Below are 21,804 nucleotides of genomic sequence, written 5' to 3' on the forward strand. Positions count from 1 at the left end.
CTTTGAAAACTTTTATGTTACAAGTCTCTCAATGATTAAAATCTCAATTGGGTGATGTTTCTTTTTTTTTTTTTTCTTTCTTTTTTTCTATCAAAACAAGCAGGCGTTTAATAGAGATACAATACGTAAGAATGGAAGAGAGGAATCATGAAGCACATATACAATGCTTTTATCTTTTTTATTTCTTGCTTGATTTTAGAACAATATCCTTATTATGCTCTAAAAATACCTGCTGGTTCAAGATGGTATTGTTACATTAAGAGAGACACAGATTTTAATTGTTTAGGGTGGGGAGAGAAGTGTTTAGTATCAGTGATCAACTCCTTCCTTTGTTAGAAAACATCCTCAGGCAAGTATCTCTGACCATCTAAGTTGATTTTGAGAGGGAATCATTATCATTACATAGGGAGAAACAGTTATTTGCTGTTTTCCTATTGATGAAGCTGTAAGCTATAGTGAGGTGGGGTTTGCAACACTGGCAGGTTGGCAAAAGTTTATTTTGTTATTTCCTTTGGAAGTTTTATCTATATACCTGTCACCCATGAGTTTCAAGTATAGTACTTGTTGGAATATGTTTTTTATTTTTTTGTTTATTTTTTTTAAAGATTTTATTTATTTATTTGACAGAGAGAGACACAGCGAGAGAGGGAACACAAGCAGGGGGAGTGGGAGAGGGAGAAGCAGGCTTCCCACTGAGCAGGGAGCCCAACACGGGGCTCCATCCCAGGACCCTGGGATCGTGACCTGAGCCGAAGCCAGACACTTAATGACTGAGCCACCCAGGAGCCCCTGGAATATGTTTTTAACAGAAGTCACAAAACAGAGACAGATACTCAAATTAAAACCCTTTCAATCATGTACATTTCTAAATCTTGGCTCTCCTACTTAAGGGTAGTGTGGCATTGGGCAAGCCAATCTTTGTGTCCATTTTCTTTCTCTATAAAATGGATATATTAATGTTACCTATTGCATTAAGTTGTTTTGAGGATTAAATGAGTTAAAATATGTAAAATGCTTAGAATATTGCTAAAAATATTATAGGGAAAAGAAGAAAAAAAATTTTCCTTTACCTTTCTAGGTTCTCTGACTAGGAAATTAGACTGACAGAAGACTGCTTAGTGAGAGAAAAAACAAAAAGACTTTATTAAGATGTGAAGCACACATGCACAGTAGAGAAACACAGTGATGACTGACTTGAAGGGGTGGTTAGAATGTGGGCTTATATAGAATCTTAATGAAGAACAATAAATTTGTAGAGAAGTGACAAGACCCTCAAATAAAAGGGGGTTAAGGCTCCCAAGGACAACAAACTGTATAGGAAGGTAAATAAGGGGGAAAAACTAGTAGATGACTAGAGTTGTTTTAGTAAGGTTTGTTATATACATTCCTCTTGGTGCTGTCTCTGGGCTGATAAGAATCTGGATTCAATTCCAGTGATTGAGAGTTTGGAGAGGATAGAGAACTTTTCTGTGTCTATAGTTTCTCAATTATCTTCAGCTCAAAATAATTCTTATTCCAAAGTGGCATGTTTTAGGATGACAGATTCTGATGCCTTATAATATATTAAATGCTCAACAAATATTAGCAATTGCTATTACTACCCTTATTGATTTATGCAGTCAAATTTATTCCATATCTACTTGTTAGAAACATGGATAAATACACAATGAACAAGAAACTGTTCTCGAATTCTGTCTAAGGACAGACAAGTATCCATCAAAGAGTAACAATTGTGTGTGATGAGTGCTGTGATGAAACCATTAATCACATGCCATGGTTGCACCAAGAAGAAATCAACAAAGCTTAGCCTTGGGTTCTTGGCAAAACATGAGTAGTTGGGGTCCTCTCTGAAATTCATCAAATTCATGTTCTAGTTCCTCCGGACCACAAGAAACCTGTCCCCTCATTAGTACCTCTCATAGCCAGTAGCTGGATCTCTTCCCATACTCCAAGTCAGAAAATATGAAATTCTTATTCATTAATTCACTATGATCCTTTAAAAATTACAAAGAGCCTCCTTTTATTAGTTTACCAATGTACCAAGGTACATTTTCCATAATAGTTTAAAATAATGTTTAATAACATATATTTTCACAAACATGTGTGTATATGTATCTGTGTGTGTCCTCCCTATCAGCTATCTATTCTGACCTGCATACATGTTGTAAAATAATCTTCCTCTTTCAAATATATTTACTGCAAAAAAAGCAGCACTAGGAAAGTAGAGTGATTATTAACAAAAGTGAATGGGTGGCATTTTCGATAGTTAAAGGTATGGTCAAATATAAAAAGGCAAGTGGTTTTCTTGGTACAGACTCTTGCATGAGGTGATATATATCTTGGTAAACCCTTACAGTGGTCTTTCCCTTGTTCCCTGAAAGTTCCTTATGGATGAACTCTTTCCTGGGCAAGAGAAATCATCTGGTGATCTCACAGTTCTGTGATACTAAGGACAAAGTCAGTTGAGAATTAAGAGGGGTGAGGGAGGAGAAACCCAGAAATGTCAAGTAATAGTAGCTACCACTTATAAAGTATTTACTGTATACGCCAGGCACTAGGTAAGCACTTTACGTGTTTTAGCTCATTTAATTTTTTATAATAATTGTAAGTAATAACTTAAGTAATACATATCCTATTTTACCAGTGAAGAAGGAGAATTTCAGGGAATTAAATATGTTTAATGAGCTCCAAATCCTGGAGCTAAGAAGTGGTAATGGGTCAAGAAGCTTAGTGTTGTGGGAAAGAGCATGGATTTTAGACTCAGATAGACATGGTTTTTATATTGACCATTTAGTATTTCCTTCATATTTTTCCATTTCTCCTTATTGTTGTAATTACTTTTTGAATGTGGTGCATATTTTCTTTTCAAACGTTACCCTTTTTAGTTTATCCTTCCTCCCTCAGCAAGGCAAAGATCACAGTGGGTCCTTTATAGCACTGAGCTGAGCATATCTAGGTGACCTCATAGTATGAGATCAAGTAGGATGATGATAAATAGTATAATTAGTATGTCTGTAAAGAAAGTCCTATTTTGATAAAATAATTATAATGAGAATTAAAGTTGGGAAAAATGGGAAGAAGTGTTAGTAATTTGAGAAGAGATACCAACACAGGCTGCTATGAAATTGTTCTACAGCCTATAAATAATGTAGGGTTTTCTATTTTCACATAATTACTTTTGTGCCCATAGAACAATGTAAATAGCCCTTTATCTATTAGAATATAAAACATTTGCTTAGTTGCATTGTCTTTTATTCTTATTGATTTGTATTACTAATAAATGGAGTTTTTTGTAGTATAACAGAAAGCTTCCTATTCAATTATATGGTTTAGGAAGAGCACCTAAAATTTAGACTTTATCTTCATAGTCCAGTGTGGGACAGATTACAAACCAATCTCTCTCTTTCTTTCTCTGTATGTATAGACATATGTATATATGTACACACACACATATTTTCAAATATATATATCTATTTATATACATATACAAATTTATGTATACATGTATTTATATATATATATACATATGTGTACATGCATGTATCTCAAAAAATGTGTAGACAAATGATATATACTTAAGTAGCAAGAAAGGAGAAGAAATGATTCCAAAATACTATCAGACATAAAATTTTTTCTGAATTGATGCTTTATGTGTTAATAAAACCACAGGAGTGCAGAACTGGTATGGTTTATCTTTAAAGTCTTCATTTATTCACTGATGTTCAATAGTAGCAATAACAACTGATATCACTGTACCTCATCTCCATTTGGGAAAGGAATAACAATTTCCAAATTCCATTGAAAAGGAAAAGCAAAGTTTACCTGATTGTATGAAATCTCTTTTTAAATATGTAACATCAAAATTGTACAAGATTAAGACTAGACATGATTAAAAATATTCTGTGATGAATGTGTCTATATCACAATTATTTGATTTACTTACAGATTAAAAAATCATTATTTTTGCTCTTGTCATGGGTTTACCTTGTCTTTAGTTTCAACTGTTCGATAATCTTCATTATTTTTAATAGGTACATAAGAGACTAGTGTTGAAGCTAATTAATGACTGCAAGTTGCTAGCATGCTTTGTTCTGATAAATAATTTTCTCTTTACTTTGAAATAAGTAATTTAAATTTTATAGTCAACACTGATTTTTAAAGGATGAAATATCTGAAAATTCAATTAAAAATTAAAATCTAAATAAAATTGCAGGGCGCTTGGGCAACTGTCTGTTGAGCAGCTGACTCTCTTGATCTTGGCTCAGGTCTTGATCTTACGGTTGTGGGTGTCAGCCCTGCACTGGGTTCTATGCTGGACATGGAGCCCACTTAAAAAAAAAAAATCAAAATACCTAAATAAAACTGATTATGAACTTTTTGAAATTTATATCCTCTTCTAAGTATTTCTCAAAATAGCAGAAATTATATATATATATTTACATATTTATATATGTTTCCATTTACTTTTAATTGGATTTTTATGAGTGTTTCTAAAATAATGGAGAAAAAAGTAGATCTACAGTATAGTTTAATTCTAAGCTAGTAGCCATAGTATTAGTAGTTACTGCTATTTGGTCATAAGATAAATTTCTTGGAAACTATTGACATCTGACTCTACATAAGGTGAAGAATTATCAAATGTAATTAATTATGGAAAATAAAACAATATAAAGTTACATAATAAGCTATGATGTCCATTCAGATCTTTTTTTTTTTTAAATTTCATTTATTTATTTGTTAGACAGAGAGAGAAACACAGCAAGAGAGGGAACACAAGCAGGGGCAGAGGGAGAGGGAGAAGCAGGCTTCCCACAGAGCAGGGAGTCCGATGCGGGGCTCGATCCCAGGACCCTGGGATCATGACCTGAGCTGAAGGTAGACGCTTAATGACTGAGCCACCCAGTTGCCCCTGTCCATTCAACTCTTTATCAGTCTATCAATTTTTGGTATATTTACATTTTAGACATGAACTCCAACATCTCTGAATTGTCTCTTTCTGAAAGAAGATAAAATATACAAAATTATTAGAAATTTATTTTACATTTTGAGGTCTTCTGAGCAAGAAAAACTGGTAGAATTTTCTAACTTCAGAGTTTTGCTTTGATTTAAATATGTTAGCCACATATGCAGAAGACAACAGCTCTGAAACTATTCACTCTTTTCCATTTAAAACTTAGGAATTGAGATCACTTTTCTAATTCTTTTGTATCCCATGTAGTCCTGGGTGTTTAATAAATACTTCCTGAGTGAGCTCTCAAGGTAATTACTCTTCTTTGATGTCTATTATCTTCTACTCTAAAATTCTTCCTAGATTTTCTTAGATATTATGAGATTAGTATGGTTGTTACCACATTCCTTCTCCTGTTTTTATCCAAAGGTAGATTTTCTTGGATCTGTCCTTATATAAATGTTGAAAATACTAAAATTCTATAACCTAGCCATCATATATGATTTAATCATCTTAATGTAATTTATGGACTTGAACAATCTTCTCACAGATTGCCCAACATTTACACACTTTAGTCACATTCTACTACTAGAAGTCTTTGCCTTTGTATGGCTCAGAATTCACTTAATGATATTTTCAGAATATTGGATTAATGTGTCTGCCAGAACATTTATTAAGTTTGGAACAAAATTTCAAGATGATTGGTATCCAGATTTCCAGTGCAAAGGACAAATTACTTTTCTTCCTCTCTATTTGGGGCCACAGTTCAAAGAGTTGAGTTAAGAACTTTTCAAGTTCTCTAAGCAATTTGCAATGTTTTTTGCATATATTAAATATTAGGATTCAAGAAAGAAGGTAGATATAGATTAATGTAACTGAACTCACCGAATAAAGTCAGTTACTTCAAAAACTAGTTTTTATTTTTTTAGTTTTTAGTTTTATTTTATTTATATCTTGCAAAAGAGCTAATATCTGTGAAAGTTATCTAAGAAAAATACATAAATGTTAATTGTTTTATTTAAATATAATATAATTGATCAATAACAAACTGGACTATTCCCTAAAAAAACAGTAGTCCACAGTCTAGAGCACCTAGTAAAGGAGAAATTTAGAGAGTATTCAGTTAATTCAAATTCATAAACAGGAAAACTAGGGAAGTTAGAATATAAATTAAGAACGGATTACTGGAGTTGAATATACGTGAATTAGCAAAACCAAATTATTATGACTTTCTCCTTCCGTTGTGATAGCTTGGTTTATACATCCATTGATTACTTCAAGAAACCTATGCATTATTACCAAGAGAATGGGCTAAATATCATAAGTGAAGGAGGGTCTACAAATATGAGTTTAAGTAATAACAGATCTCTTTTTTTTCGGGGCCCAAAATGGTCACCAATCCATTGTCAACCTAGCATTTCAAGCCGCGACCACCAGTCTATGAGAAATGGAACTCAAAACGATACCTATTTGCCTTCCTATTTTTAGGAGTAAAGGTTTGATTAAATATTGTCTAAAAGGTACACATCCTTTTATCTAACATAATCAGAACCCATCAATGGGCAAATGATTGAAAGGCATTTATTTTAACTGAAATGTTTCACCAATCTTTGATATAGGACCAGGGACTTTTTTTGAGTACTGTTCTAAGAGTTGAAATTCTAGATTTACTTTCCCGTTTAAGCCACACTGAGGATGCATCATTTAAGATTTCCACGTTGTCTCCTCATCTTGGAGCAGGAAATAGTTGCTTGTAAAACAATTTGAGGGCAGATATTTTTCCCCCTCCGTTGTCAGTATATTCCTTCCTTCCCTTTGTTAATAATCTTCAGTTATCTCTTCAAATATAATCCAACATTTTCATTTTATCAATTAAAATGTGTAAGCCCAGTGCATTCAGTTTTATTTTTATAGGAATAACTTTCTTTTACATTTAATATGTTATTATTTACATAATGTTAATTAAATGATGTAATTTTGTATATAATGACACATGTCACTGGAAGAAACCTGTTTGGAAATAAAAGAAGACCTCTTAGTAAAGGTAAACTCACTGGAGGGAATTGTTAAGGGTCTATGGGTATCTCCCAATTGGTTTAACTAACAGAGTAGGAAAAATGCAGACTCCTCTAATGTATCTCAGACTCATTGCATCTGAATTTCTTCAGCAGATTTAAAATTTCCTCAGGTTATTCTTATACACATTCAATTTGATAACCGCTGCTGGAATATTATAGAGCACTTGCTAACTTTTAATAGAAGGGAGAAAAGTGCTATGCAGTAGAACAGCAATATAGAGGATAATTCCAAGAGAACCCTGTTGGAATATACTTTCCCTTTCCATCACTAGTGTAGTAGATATTTGTTGGGTTGACATTCTAAAATTTATTACTGCCTAATACCAGAACTTCTTTCCTATATGAGGGCGATTCCCTGTGAGGTTGGTAGGAAGCAACGCTTATTTCCCTCAACAGAAGTTGAATAGGTCGAGGTAGTTTGTTCTGGAATGAGGGGACAGGCATGTGACCTAAGTTAGCCAATTGGATGGTCTCTCCCAGGTCCTTAAATCTGAAATAAGTGACACAAAAATGTAGGGGCAATTCAAGATTATTCATGCTAGTTGCGGATCAAGACTCTGACAGTGGCAGAGTGAATGTTAAGAGACAGCAATGCTGCCAGGTTCTGGTTCTCAATGCAGAGGTGATGGTATCACTGTGTCAAATAGACATCAGTGTCATAAACTTGTTCCTATAGCAGAATCTTAGAAGTACTCTGTGATACTTAGCTTCTCTTGATTAGTGCCTGGGCCTCAATGTGTTTCATTACTTCTGTAAATTATAACATATATATATATATGTATATATATATATTTATTGTAAATGTGTGTGTGTATATATATATACACATACTTTTTTACATATTTTAACACATTTATTTTTTCCAGTTTTATTGAAATGGAATTGACATATAATATTGTATTAGTTTAAGATGCACAACATAATTAATGTATTTATGTATTACAAAAGGATTACCACAATGACTTTAGTTCACATCCATCACCTCATATAGTTACAGATTTGTGTGTGTGTGTGTGTGTGTGTGTGTGTGTGATGAGAACTTTTAAGATCTGCCCTCTTAGAAACTTTCAATTATCCAATGTAATATTGTTAACTATAGGCACCATGCTGTATATTTCATCCCGACTTATTTACCTTATAACTGGAAGTTTATGGAAGTTTGTACGTCTGATCACCTGCACCCTTTCCCCTCACCACTCCCTCAATCCCACCCTGTTTCTGGCAACCACCAATCTGTTCTGTTTCTATGCTTTTGGGGTTATTTTTTTGGATTCCACATATAAATGAGATGATACAGTATACACATTTTTAGTAAATTTATATTTTCTTAAATTATACATGATTAGTTTTTGATTGGTGTACAAATGCACAAGGACTTTGAGTTGGGTACCTGTGGACCATTTTCAACCCTGACACCCATGACTAAGAGTGCAAATGAATACATCTTTTCAACTTCCCTAAGCAAAGAATAGATATTTCTACTATTTATACACAATGTGTATTTTTTTTACATCAACTTCAACATAATAGAAATTTGCCTATCCAGTACTTACATTTTGAAAACAATTAATAGGACTGCAAAATTAGGTGATTTTAGTTTTTTTTTTTAATTTGCATAGTAAACTGTATATGGATCCATTTGTTTACAGGTGCAAACCACAGCATTTTATTTCCTTATACTAGCAAAAATAGTTACAGACAGTAATACTCATGTAAATTGTGAACAAATTAACACAGCTGAGGAATAGCACCAGAGTTCCTTTAAAACATTATTTTTTGTCACATTTACAAAGTGAATGTTTAGTAAGTTAACGTGTAACAATTCTGTAAAATGTGAAAGGTAATCCTCCTACTTTTTTAGAGTAATTTTACGTCAAAACATTAATTCCTTCATTAAATACTTTCAACCTTTGTGATCAACATTCATAGCTTCAGATAGTCACTCTACTTAGTTTTTTTTTCTAGCTAAAGTTAAACACTTTATTGTTCTGTTAATTTCTACGTTTTCAAATCATCTCAAATAAAATACTTGTTATTTAAGGAAGGCCATGCATTTTTTAGCTCAAGGAAGTTATTTTCAAACATCAACTAAATAAATTATGTAAATCTTCAGGTTAAAAAAATATCTATAGTTATTAAGGAAAATATGTATGTGTTTTTAATAACTATATAATTAATAAGTATTGTATTTCTGGATACATTTGATGGAAAGTAGCATAAAACCCTACACAAAGTAGTAACGTATCTTGACTCACATAATTGGAAAGTCAAGAGAAAAAGCAGATTTTAGGTTCAGCATCTCTATCATATGACCAGGGAATATGTTTCTGTCTGTCAGCTCTGCTTGCATGGTATCATGTCAAAGCTGATTTTCCTCCTGTTGGAAAAAGTGGATGTACCATTTTCAGATTTCATATCCATAACCCATACTATTCAAAAGCAGACAAGGGATTAACTTTTAGTGGTTCTCTCAAAAAAGCAAGGAACCACTGCCCTTAGAGTCCTGCAGAAAGTCTTCCTTCAAATTCAATTCCCAACATATGCCCATTGTTGAAATAATCCATTTGATTAAGCAATTACCTTATGCTGAATTGATTAGGACTATGTTATCTGAATCAATATCATGGTGATTGGAATCAGATGAGCCAAGTTTAACTGATACTATCAGGATCTACCCCTGGAGATTTTCCCACAAACCATAAGACATGTGGTGAAGACTACATAGAATATTTATAGAAATTGTACTATATCCCCATAAAAAGTATATGACATAGAGAGATACACAAAAACATTTATAGCAAAGCCAATATTTTCTAATAGTCTAAGATATATATGTATATGTACACATATACATAAAATAAGGTGAAAAGTTTTTTAAAATATGAAATTGAATAATCTCATACCATAGAATGCATTCTAAATGCATTATATAGGCAATACATTAAAATAATAATTTATTCATTATGTGCTTAGCTTTCAACATAGACTGTAAACTCTTTTCTATCCTTGAGCGTCTAACACAGCAACTTACTCATATTAAATGTTAAATAAGAGCTGTTGAGTAGAATAAGCAAAAAGATCAATATTGGCTCAATTACTCACTTTGTTTAAATAGACACAGCCTAAATTATAAACTTTTGCCTTTAGAGTGAACTTTTCAAAACAAATAGGTCACATCCCTTTCACTATTGCAATAAAAAAATGAAGGAAAACCTGAATTACTTATTTTTTTTGGTTTTGTGGTCTCAGCATTGCTGTTTACTAAAGGTAATGAAGGTAAGGAAAGAATAATGGAGAAAGGGAAAATGCAAATATTTGGAGTATAGATTAAAGGAAATGTATTGTTATATTAACTGACAAGAGCCTATAGGGCATTCAAATGAAATTGTCCTTGGAGGGTGCTGATGAGAGAAACTCATACTAAAAGAAAATGAGTTCTCAATAAGTTAAGAAAGAAAAGTCACCTAAATATTGAGGTAAGCCATTCATACAGGTGAAAGTAAGATGGAAAGAAAAAACAGTGATGAAGTTAAGACAAGAAAAAAATTACGTGAGTGTGGGAAGGTGCTAAGGATGTGTTAATCTTTGATTTCTCGGACCCCTTTTGATTCAATAGGAAATTCTGGAGTGCAGAAATATAATTTTTCGTTATTGGTAAGCCATTAAGCACTGCACCATTCAAGGGAGTCTTCCTTGAATATCTTAAAAGATATCCTCTTCTCAGTGAACTTCTCTTGAGAAATAATACAGCTAGATTGGACTGAGAAGTCTTGAGACATAGAATACAGTTAAGTCATTCTACTGTTCTCCTGCTGTCTTTTTATATTAATTTTAATGCAAACAGAAATATTTTTGTTCATTTCTTGGGCTGTACCTCAGCAAGATGATCCATATTAAAACAAAACAAAATAAAACAAAAACCAAAAACAAAAAGCAGTATGCTATAACGATTAACTTATTTTTTGTTTAGTGGAAAAAATCTCACCTGATACTCCAGATTTTAAAACTTCAAACAAATGAACACAGGTATCCTAATTTTGTAATGCATACATCATGGGGACTGTTTCGCATGATTTTTCAACGGTGTCTTCCAAATTGCAGCTAGTCACTTAAAAAACTGTCAATCCAACAGCATACATTTGTACTCTGTCAATGTTATTAAGAGAGAATAGAGACCTGATTTCTATAGCAACATTAACCTTTCCCTTCCCACAGGGAAGTAAAACACTACAACTCATATCTATCAATCATTTATTGCCCCATTGAAAATCACCCCCAAATTTAGTAGCTTAAAACAACTATTTATTTTGTCTGTAATTCTTCAATATGGCCAGCTAGGCTGGACTCAGCTGGGTTATTCTCCTGATCTGGGCCAGGCTGGGTATCTCTCGGCTATGTTTATGTCTGCAACCAGTGCTTTGGCTACCAACTTGGCTGGGGGCTAGCTAGTATATATAGGAGGGCCTCACTCAGCTGAACAGCTCCTCTCTCTCTATGTGTTCTCTTTTTTTCCAGCAGGCTAACAGGATCATTCACATGGTGGTTTGGCAGGGTTCCAGAGAGAGGAAGCATGCAAGACCTTCTAAGGCATAGGCTCACCTCATAAGCCATATTCTACTGGTCAAAGCAAATATTAAGGCCAAACCAGAATCAGTAGGCAAGGGAATAGACTCCATTTGTTGATGGATTGGAGCTACAGTCATATTTTGAGGAGGCCTGCATAGAAGGAGGGAAAATAATGACAGCCATTTTTATAAACAATCTACACATGTTATTTCATTCTCAGTTGTCTACGGAGTGAGTTGGTGGCTTGGCAATATCACAGTGGTCTTAATTCTCATTCTGCTTTTGCAAGTATAGACCAAATTCAAATTTAATTGAGAAGATACTTGTACTATAAGTAGTGCAGCCATGCAGTTTGTGAATTGTCGTGGACGTAGTATCCAAGTCAAATGGTGTTTCCTAATGTTGATATACCTACCGCAATCCACTGTTAACTATGGAGTACAGTTAGTATAATCCTTAAAATTAGCCACAATTATAACTATTGAGCTGGCCTTTTGTCTCTGCATGCAGCATGTATGCCTAATCAATTTTGAAAGACATGGTTTATTATTTACTGTGATTTCATTTCGGAATTTCTCAACATGAAGTATAATGAATGTTAACTCAAGTTTAAGATGGGTGGCATCCTATGCCCATTTATGAATATAAGAAGGAACATTTGAAAGAGAATCATCATTTCCATCATTAATTTGCTAATTCACACACAAGGAAATGACTCATGAAGACTTTAGCTCACTTTGTTTCAAAATTCATTTTCTTCAGTTTTCCTTTGCCTAAGCTGAACGGGAAAGATTTGTCAGTTGAGTACAGATGCTTCATCTCCTTCACTGATGCTGTGGGAGTTATTAATTAGGTTTCTGAGTTTGGCACTGCTCTTTCCTGGTCACCGTGATGTGTCATTGAAACAGACCCATTAAGATGAGTGATGTGTGTTGTAATTTCATTAATGTCATCAATAATGTATTCCATTTTCCTTTTAGTAGTCTCTTTGTGTTGTGTGTGGGTCAGGATGACTGTATGAATTACATTTATAAGATCCAAATTGTTACAGATGAGGGAAGATAGACACGAGGGTGGAATTAATGTTATTTTAAACACGATAACTACAAAAACGATTTCAATTAAATAATATTTTAATTAGGTCTGATGTCCTCTACATGCCATACTGAGATGCATGTTGTGTGGTATGCAAATAGGATGGTGATTTATTGAATTAATAACACAGTCCGTTCTCTCTACAAGGAAACTTTCTGAACTGGACTACACAGGTGTGTGTGAGCGGGAATGGTTCATTAAGGTATATAATTCCTTGTGATTGTAAAAGGCAGACTCTTGACATGGAATCTCTTCAAGTGTATTTTTTTACTTTCTTTCCACCCTACTTTCCTGCCAGACATGAGCCTTTTGACTGGCTATTTGCCAATTCCCAGTCTACCCTAAGCTGAAAAATATGACCCATCACTGAGAAAGCAAGACATATTTGAGTACTTTGATATAGTATATATTGTTGAAATCTTTTAACTCCATTTAACTGAGGTTTAATTCTGATGACATAAATGGGAATACAAAGAGCTTTTGGCTTAGAAGCTTCCATCGAATCATTGATCTAATTTGAAATATTTTCAAAGGCAAGAATCATTTGCATATTAAAAAAATGGTACAGTAGTTTTGCCCTCCAAGGATGATCCTGGAGTACTTAGAGTTAATGATTGAAGATGTAAGAAAGTTCTCAGAACTAAGAAATGTATGGAAATGTATGTTATGAAATGTAAAAACATGGCTGGGTTTTGGGTTTTGTCTTCCATTCAAATATTAAAACTAAAATACTATGAAGGTACTTTTTTGAAAAAGGGCTCCAAATACAGAAATTTATTTTATATAAGTAAGAAGCTAAATGGTACACATTTAGTACACAAAAGAAAAATAGGAAAAGATGAGCTACTTCTGGAAATCAGTAGGAGAAATTTTTCTTCTCATGAAAATTTTAAAGAAGATATTTTGTTATCCTTAATTTGTTTATAAGATAAAGCAATCTATCCAGGTTAAAAACAAAACAAAACAAAACAAAACTTCTATCACAATAAGGATCAACTAACTCAAGTAATACCAGCAACTCCCTAAAATGAAAGTTTTCTCTTACATTATGATGAAAAAATCTGGTCACTTATCTTCAAGTAGAATCTCAATATCTGTAGTTTTATGCTGATTTGTATCCAATTTGGGTAGAAATGGATATGAGTGTTTATCTTACATAATAGCTTGCCACAGCTTACTACTTGAATCATGTAGCATATGGAAAATGTGTTTATCTCCTTGTGGACTTTCACAAACGAAAAAAAGGATCCATTTCTATTCACACCGGCTTGTTTACAGTCATTATAAAAGTATGTTACTGTGTTGCTTACTACTTAGAAAAAGCAAATGTTGGTGCACTACAGACTCTATTGCATTGGTCTTTAAGAAGTATATGTATTGCTTTCCAGTTTAAAAAAAAAGAGAGATTATATTTCTTGTGTTTATAGACCTAAACATTTTTTAAGGATCTATTTTTAGTCTTCTACCTTATCACTCTTCTAGATCTTTATAGTAGTTATGCTGAAATTTTACATATATATATTAGAAATTGTGCTCATGCTTAAATTAATTGTCATTGAGGGATTAATCTTGTAACCTTTTATGAGCATGTTTTATTAATATCTTATCATTAAATTTAATATTACTAATATTTAACATTTAATAACCATAGAATGTATATGTAGGAATGTATTTTGTGCCAGTGGGCTTTGAAAATGTGGAAAGGTCACTATACTAGTAAAAAAATTATTAAACATACTCCCCATAATATATAATTGCACTCATTCCCTTCATTTAAGAGGCAGTTCTGGATAACCAAGTTTATAATACTTTTGTTCGTCAGCATGCTTAACAATATGCCCTTCCAGGAATGGAAATATTTGGTACAGCTTTTCAAAGATCTGTTGCACTCTTACATTCTGGAAATATATTTGCTGTGAAATGATTTATAATTAACAGAAAACTGATAAAGTAGAAGGAGAGAATTTAAAACTATAACTATTATACTAATTTAGTTATTCTTATTGGTAAAGCAGTATAAGTTGTCTATAAGAGTACCTTTTAACTGATTGAATAATTAAAGTATATTTTAAACTGTTTTTACTTCAAAAGATCTTAATTATTAAATCATTTTCCTTTCATATATATATATATATATATTTGTTTGTTTAAATGGCTCACTATGAATTTAAACATTTGGTAGGTATCCTGACACTAAAAATCCACTCTTTTTTTAAAAATGGCAATTGAAAAAGATTATGTAAAGTTGAAAAAAGTAACTTTTATATAGGCTATGTCAGGTAGGAGAATATATGTGACTATCTGAAGCAGTTTTATTTCCATTTGGAAAAATTCCATGGTGGTATCAAGGTTCCTTTGTATTATTTGGTTTCTTTTATTTCCCACCCCCCCTTAATGATGTAAAACTAGTAAAACTAATATTTAGGGAAATTGTCTTTAGGTATTTCACTAATTCTCACTATTTTAAGTTATTTTAATAAAATCAAAACTTACACATAGAAACATGTACATACGGATACTGTACGTATGTACATGTATAATGTACAAACATCAATTAAATAAATTATGTAAATTATGTAATTAAATCACCATGACTGAAGATCTCCTATGTTCACAACACTAAATGAGACCCCATAAAGAAGTAAACCTGGTGTGTAAAGCAATGACATCCTGGCATATCCTTTAAAATATAGGGTACAGGGTCCCACCGCAGAGAAGAAAAGACCCTGAAAAGATGGGGAAGTCAGTATCACCAGAGACCAGTTAGATACATAAGGAAAAGAGATGGCTTGCAGGGTTCTGGCGTGAGTGATTAGGTAGATTCGGTACACCACAGAGTACAAAGTGGGAAGTTTAGGAGAAGCTGAGATAGAGGAGTTAGGATGAGATAGGAAACAAGAATTCAGAACTCTCTATAAATGGAGGTTAGTTTCAGGGAAAGTATAAATTAGTTAAATCTGTACCATAGCCCTCACTTCATCTTCTCAAAATTAACCATCACTGTGTAACTCACATCTTTGTCCCCTTTCCTCTGGACTAAGTGGTTCTCCAGGCTTTGTATTACAAAGTGGTCATGCCAAATAAAATCTCATAACCTTTCTCTTTTGCTTAAAACCTTTCACCAGTTTCTTATGCCTGTAAGAAAAAGTGTGATTTCCTCCACTTGGTATGGAAGGGCCCCTAGGATGGCTCCCCCAGCTCTCCTACAGCTGCCCCTGCTGGCCTTGCACATTGTTCGTACAGAAACTCTGGCATTGATCCACTGGGCAGACCAAGCTATTTTAGAAATGTGTGCCTTTGCATCCCTCCTGCATAGGGTGCTGTCTCTGCTTTCCACCTTGTTTCCTTTCCTAAACCTTTGTAACCGGTGACTCAAGAAGACATTCAAATATTCTCTATTATGAACTTTTTTCTGACCCTTTTCAATGGCAATACTTCATCTGTTATTGCTACACCTTTCATTTTTAATTTGACAGACAACGTTATTTTAATTATTTATATCTGCCTCTCTCATTAGACCATGGAATTTCAGTTAATTTGGGCTGGGAAAAAGTCAAATGATGTAATAATCCATACTTTTCTGCCAAAATGCGTCTCTTTCTATCAATGATAAAAAGGAGCACTTTAGATTTGCCCAAGGCCAAATTCTTCTTTCCAAGAAATTTGGATAAATTTCAGGGCACCATTTAATATACACTCCACACTTATAAGAAGATAGTATTCTAAATATCAAATATATACAAAAGAAGAGAGAACGTATAACGCATTCTATTATCCAATTTCAACAATTTTTAACTAATGGTCAATCTTGTTCCATCCATACCATCCATGGCTCTACTCCCCTTTCTTCTCCCAAATGTTCTGAAGCAAAATCCTAGACATGATACAACATTTCATTTGCAAATATTACCAAACGTATTTATAGAAAATAAGGACACTTTTTGAAACCACACTGATGATACCATCATCACACCTAAAATATTAACAATTCCTTAATATTAACAAATCTCCAATTAGTATTCAATTTTGCACTGCTTCTCATTCTTTAAACAGTTTGTTTGAATAAAAACCTGGTAAAGTCTCTACTTCATGACTGGTTGATATGTTTCTTTTGGTCTAAAGCAGTTGTCCATCAGGGGCAATTTTGCCCTGTAAGGGACAATTTTGGCAGTCTGGAGACATTTTTCGTTTTCACAACTGCAATGGACTGAATGTTTGTATCCTCCCCAAAATACATGAGTTAAAACCCTAACCCCAATGTGATGGTATTTGTAGGTGGGATCTTTGGGAGCTAATTAAGGTTGGGTGCGTTCATGCAGGTGGGGCCCTCATAATGGGACAAATGCCTTCATAAAAAGAGGAGAAGACACAGGATCTCTCTCTCTCTCCGTGTATGTACACCAGGGAAGGACTTGTGAAAACGGAAACAGGAAGAAGACGCCAACCAAGATCCCAGCTGTGCTGGCACCTTGGTCTCAGACATCCAGCCTCAGAACTGTGAGAAATAAACCTTTGTTGGTCAAGCCACTCAGTGTATGGTATTCTGTTATAGCAGCCCAAATTCACTGACACAACTAAAGGGGAGTGCTGCTGGTATCTAGTGGCTAAAGGCCAGGGATACTGCTAAACATCCTGCAATGCATAGGACAGCTACACAATAAAGAATCACCCAGCCCCAAATGTCAAGAGCCCGAGGTTGACAAACCCTAGTCTGGAGGTTTTCCTTCACCTATTTTTTTACTGCAGTTATTTGTTGAATAAGCTGGATCGTTTGTCCTACAGAGTTCCGCAGAGTTCACATTTGCTAATAGCACATCGTTTTATCATTTAAGGTATTTCTCTGTCTCCTGTATTTATTAGCAATTAGATTTAGAAGCTTCATCAGATTCAGATTCAACTTTTTTAGCAAAACTACTTTATTCTATTTCATAAATAGTATTGTACACTTCTATGAGGGGGCATATAATGTCTAACGATCTCTCATCACTATAGGAAGCTTCACGACCGATGTCTGTATCCATTAATTCATTAGAAGTTGAAAAAATGATGATAAATGTATTTTTATAATTTCTTCATTTACTGCAAATGTGACTGTTCCTTGGAAATAGTTATTACAATGTTCGATATGAAAAGACTATTGTGCCTAGGACATTTACACATTCCTTATTTCTTTATAGAAATATCCTGTACCACCTTGATGAGAAGACAAGCCAGTTTTCAATCCTCCTGGAGGCACAGGAGCGCTGCAAGTTACTTGCCTCAAATGAGACCCTTCAAGAAGCCCTGTCAGAGGTGTTGAAGAGCATTAATTCAGCTCAGGTTTACTTCAAAGCAGGACTTGATGTGTTCGAGAGTGTCTTGGTTGCAAAGAACTGAGAAAACTCTCAGCATTTTAAAAAGTTTGTTTACAATTCCTCAAGCAAAAGCTCTAATCTAACAGGATTTTCTGACATTGAAGACTTTCCCCCCAGTCACTTTTTATACAAGTCTAAAGCTATTATGACATTGTGTTTTTAAATGTACATATAAAAGAGCATTTTGCACATTTAATATTTTCTTATATCGACATCTCTGAATATGTCAAAGCAAGTTATTGAAATAATCCTTAAGATTTATCTATTAAAAGGAATCTGCTGTATTTTTATATATATAAAATATGTGGGGGGAAAAGTTCCAAGAAGTTCTGGACAATCTTCACTCCTAGGGATAAAACATATAGGAACGGAAGTTATTCCCTATGTTACAGCTTTTAATGACCTAGTTTCTGTAGTAGATATGGAGAGTTGATATGGTTTCAGATTAACTTCACTCGTAAGTACTCAATATGAAGAATTCAAGTATTCTGACCAACTGATTGGTCGACCAAAACCACTTTGAATGTTTCTATTCTATGAAATGAAGTGCCTGTTCGTAATACAACTAGATATAGTAATACACTGGTTATGAAATTGTATTTTTTAAGTATTAATGAAAAAAAGAGCCATAAACATTCCAGGGGAATATCTCAAAGTAGTTGCACAAGAGCAATTTAAATGCAAATTTTTTCCTAACAACTTATAAGGTGACTAGCTTTGAAACCCCTAATTTGCCTCAGTTGATTTTGTACAAATTTCAGGAGTGATATATGTCTTAAGAGGGAGAAAATATTTCTGATTTCTTCTTCCGTTGGTTCTGTTGGAAGCACTGAAACTCAGCTATTCTGAAATGAAAGCATTTTGCATCACTCTTCCTTCTTGTATCTTTTCTGAAACTCCTTCTTGTAAGGCGGTTTTAACAGAATACCATGTAATTTCCACAGGAAAGTAGCAAAATTTCTCTTTGAAAACCCAAACTATCTTAAAAAGCATCAAATTGCTATTTCTGCCACTGACAAAAAGGACTTACAATGAAAGAAATAGTTGTTTGATCAATGAAAAACTTCTTAATTCTGTGAAGAAACTTTTGATATTTTTCCTTCTTTATCCTTCATTGTGACTAAGATGAAAGTAGCAGATATTCATGCTTCTAATTTTTGCAGAAAATACAGTGTTACTATAAGAGTGTGTCTTTCCCACACTTCAATTCTTCCCTCATGTGGAAAATGAAGTTTTTCATATTGACATTGTCATGAAATGGCCCCAGCATCCACTATTTCCCCCAAAGCCTAAAATTCTATTAGGTGACAGTTTAAACTTTGAGCTTTATCCTTAGAAATATTCTTCTGATATTGAATAAAGCAATTCACCTTAGGAGACATAGCCTCAGTATATTTTATGTGCATTGTCTCTACCTAACACAACACCCAGTCACACTTCCCTTTGTAGCTACTCCACCAGAGCGACATTACGGCCAATGCTTGTGTGTCGAAGTCTCCAGGTTTTATGGATAAGCATAAACCTACTCTTACTTTAAAGGAAAGCTATAGTTGAGGGGAAAGAATTAATCAGTACTGATTAATTGATTTATAAGGGTCAGCTGTTCCTATCATAAGTAATGTTGATATGCTCAAGGCAAAGAGGAGAATTGATGCAACTAGCTAGATAATTCGAACAGAAATCCATTTTCCTATGAATTACTTGTGTGTGCATATTTTTAAGTGACAAATGAAGCTACCTTACAATTTTTTTTAAAACCAATGTGCTTGTTTGAAAATATTTCCCATGTTGAGGAGTATCTACAAGGAAAAGCTAAGAGGACCAGTCTCCTGCGTGCCGCCGCCTCAGTGCCCTCACTTGCTCCGCAGAAATCAAGAGCAGAACAGAGGTGAGAAGACACATACAAACACCATTTGCAGCCAAATAAGAAAATGCTTTCTGCCAAAGGATCTTACATATTTAACCAAGCTTCAGTGTGTTTTTCCAGTTCTTCATTTAGAGTTGAAGTTAATTTAAAGCAAGCAACATTTTGGCTTTGAAGCTGAATTTAAAGCAAGCAAAAACAAGTAATTATTAGTTTGGTAGTTTATCATTTTAAAACAAAATCCTAAGGAAACTTACTCCCTTAGTCTGTAAGACTGTCGAAAGCACAAAATACACGTTTGTACTTTTTTGTCTAAAGATTGCCTACCTATGTAAACCACATTGCATAGATAAAAATCTCATATTATGTATTCTCCCTTCTAGATTATATGATATTTGTTATTTGAAAAAAAAAAACTAAAGTTAACTATGTACTAGTGTGTTTTTGTTAGTCTATTTAAGAGATTATGTGAAGAAAGGAAATTATAGTTAAAACAGATGTCCACTAAATCTATAGATGCTGCTTTAGATCTTTGACTGCAACAAACCTCTTAACTAGAACATCACTGCTATGGGGTTCCTCTAAATTTATATCATTTTAATTTTTTTCCCTAACAAATCCAAGTAAATAAAATCCTATGCAAGTTAATAACAACTGTTTTTGGTGAATTGATAGTAGGTTTAAACTGTTGTGGAGATATCTGGGTGCCTGCCTGGTACTTCTCACAATCCTTCATACATAGAATGGCGCCAGGGCATAATGAGTCACAAATGGTTATTCTCCCAAGAAAATGTGGCAGATGTTCACCACTTAAATTTGGGTTCAGGAAGGGTACACGTGGGCTACTGCCCTTTGCGGAAAAGCAGAGGTTCTGTAAAAAGAAAGCCTAAGCGACATTCTAGTCTAAGCCCTAGGAAATTACCTTCAGCCAGGGAAAGAAAGCATCATCACTCCCATCAGATGCAGTAAGTGAAGCCAAAGTGATTAGCAACATGGATATAGTCACAGGTTTAGTTCGTAGAAAAAAACACTAAACTAAAAAGCACTGGAATTTCTCTCTGCTTTCTCATGCAATATACCCAACTCTCTCCCTGAGCTGCTAGGGCTGCAAATGATTTTTTCCAGTGCATTCTATGTAACTAGCCATTTAACCAGAGGCTATATGGTGTGGAATCACTGCTTTTAATTAAGGCCTAGTTCATTCTCTAACTACACATGAAAAACAAAACTGTCTATCCCAGGGAACCCCTGTAAAAGACACCAAGGCTGGGTACTTTGGGGAAATGGGGAGAGTCTCTACATGACAACAGAAGTCAGAAAGGAGGGCATTGAGGAAAATGCTTTTCTGAGAGGACTTTTTAGCTCTATATTAATTCAGCAATCTAAATCAGTGTTTCCCAAAATGTGGATTTGGAGGAGGGAGGCCTAGGAATACTCATCCTTAGCAAGATGGCCCGGATAATACTTAAGTACACTGAAATTTAAGAGTTTCTAATCTACACTGATCCTGGCTCTTGAGAAAACATTACTTGGTAATATATGCAAATAAAATAAAGAGTCACAATAACAGAAAGGACCCAAAACTCTGCTATTAATGGCACCATTAGAAGAAAAGAGACAGAGAGAAACCATTGCATCTCTCAAAAAAGGATACAGACACAGCTAACATCTGTGCCTACTACATGTCAGGCAGTATTATAGACTTTTTCACAGATGTGTTTCTTCTACTTGAACCCCCACAATAACCCATTTTAAAAATGAAGACATTTGGTTGAGGGACTTGTCCAAAATCCCACAACTAAAAAAAAATGGCTGAGGTGTCTCCCTGCTGGGCTCTCTGGTATGCAGTCCTGTGTTCCTCACACTGAGTGCTGCAGAAAACATCAAAAGAATCTGTTG

The 21,804-nt window shown here is 34.0% G+C and overlaps 1 protein-coding gene across 5 annotated transcripts in view; it reads left to right on the top strand.

The window, feature by feature from the left end:
• Positions 1-20,570, top strand: part of NAALADL2 (N-acetylated alpha-linked acidic dipeptidase like 2) — a 1,313,911-nt gene extending 1,293,341 nt beyond the window's left edge. For all 5 annotated transcript variants that reach the window (XM_027587309.2, XM_027587311.2, XM_027587310.2 and 2 more), the window contains one exon: positions 17,865-20,570. In XM_027587309.2, coding sequence (XP_027443110.2) covers positions 17,865-18,063 — 199 coding nt within the window. In that variant the 3' untranslated portion in view covers positions 18,064-20,570. The remainder of the gene's footprint in view (positions 1-17,864) is intronic.
• Positions 20,571-21,804: the final 1,234 nt, after the last annotated feature.

Source organism: Zalophus californianus, chromosome 1 (assembly GCF_009762305.2).
Source record: "Zalophus californianus isolate mZalCal1 chromosome 1, mZalCal1.pri.v2, whole genome shotgun sequence".
NCBI classification, from domain to species: Eukaryota; Metazoa; Chordata; class Mammalia; order Carnivora; family Otariidae; genus Zalophus; species Zalophus californianus.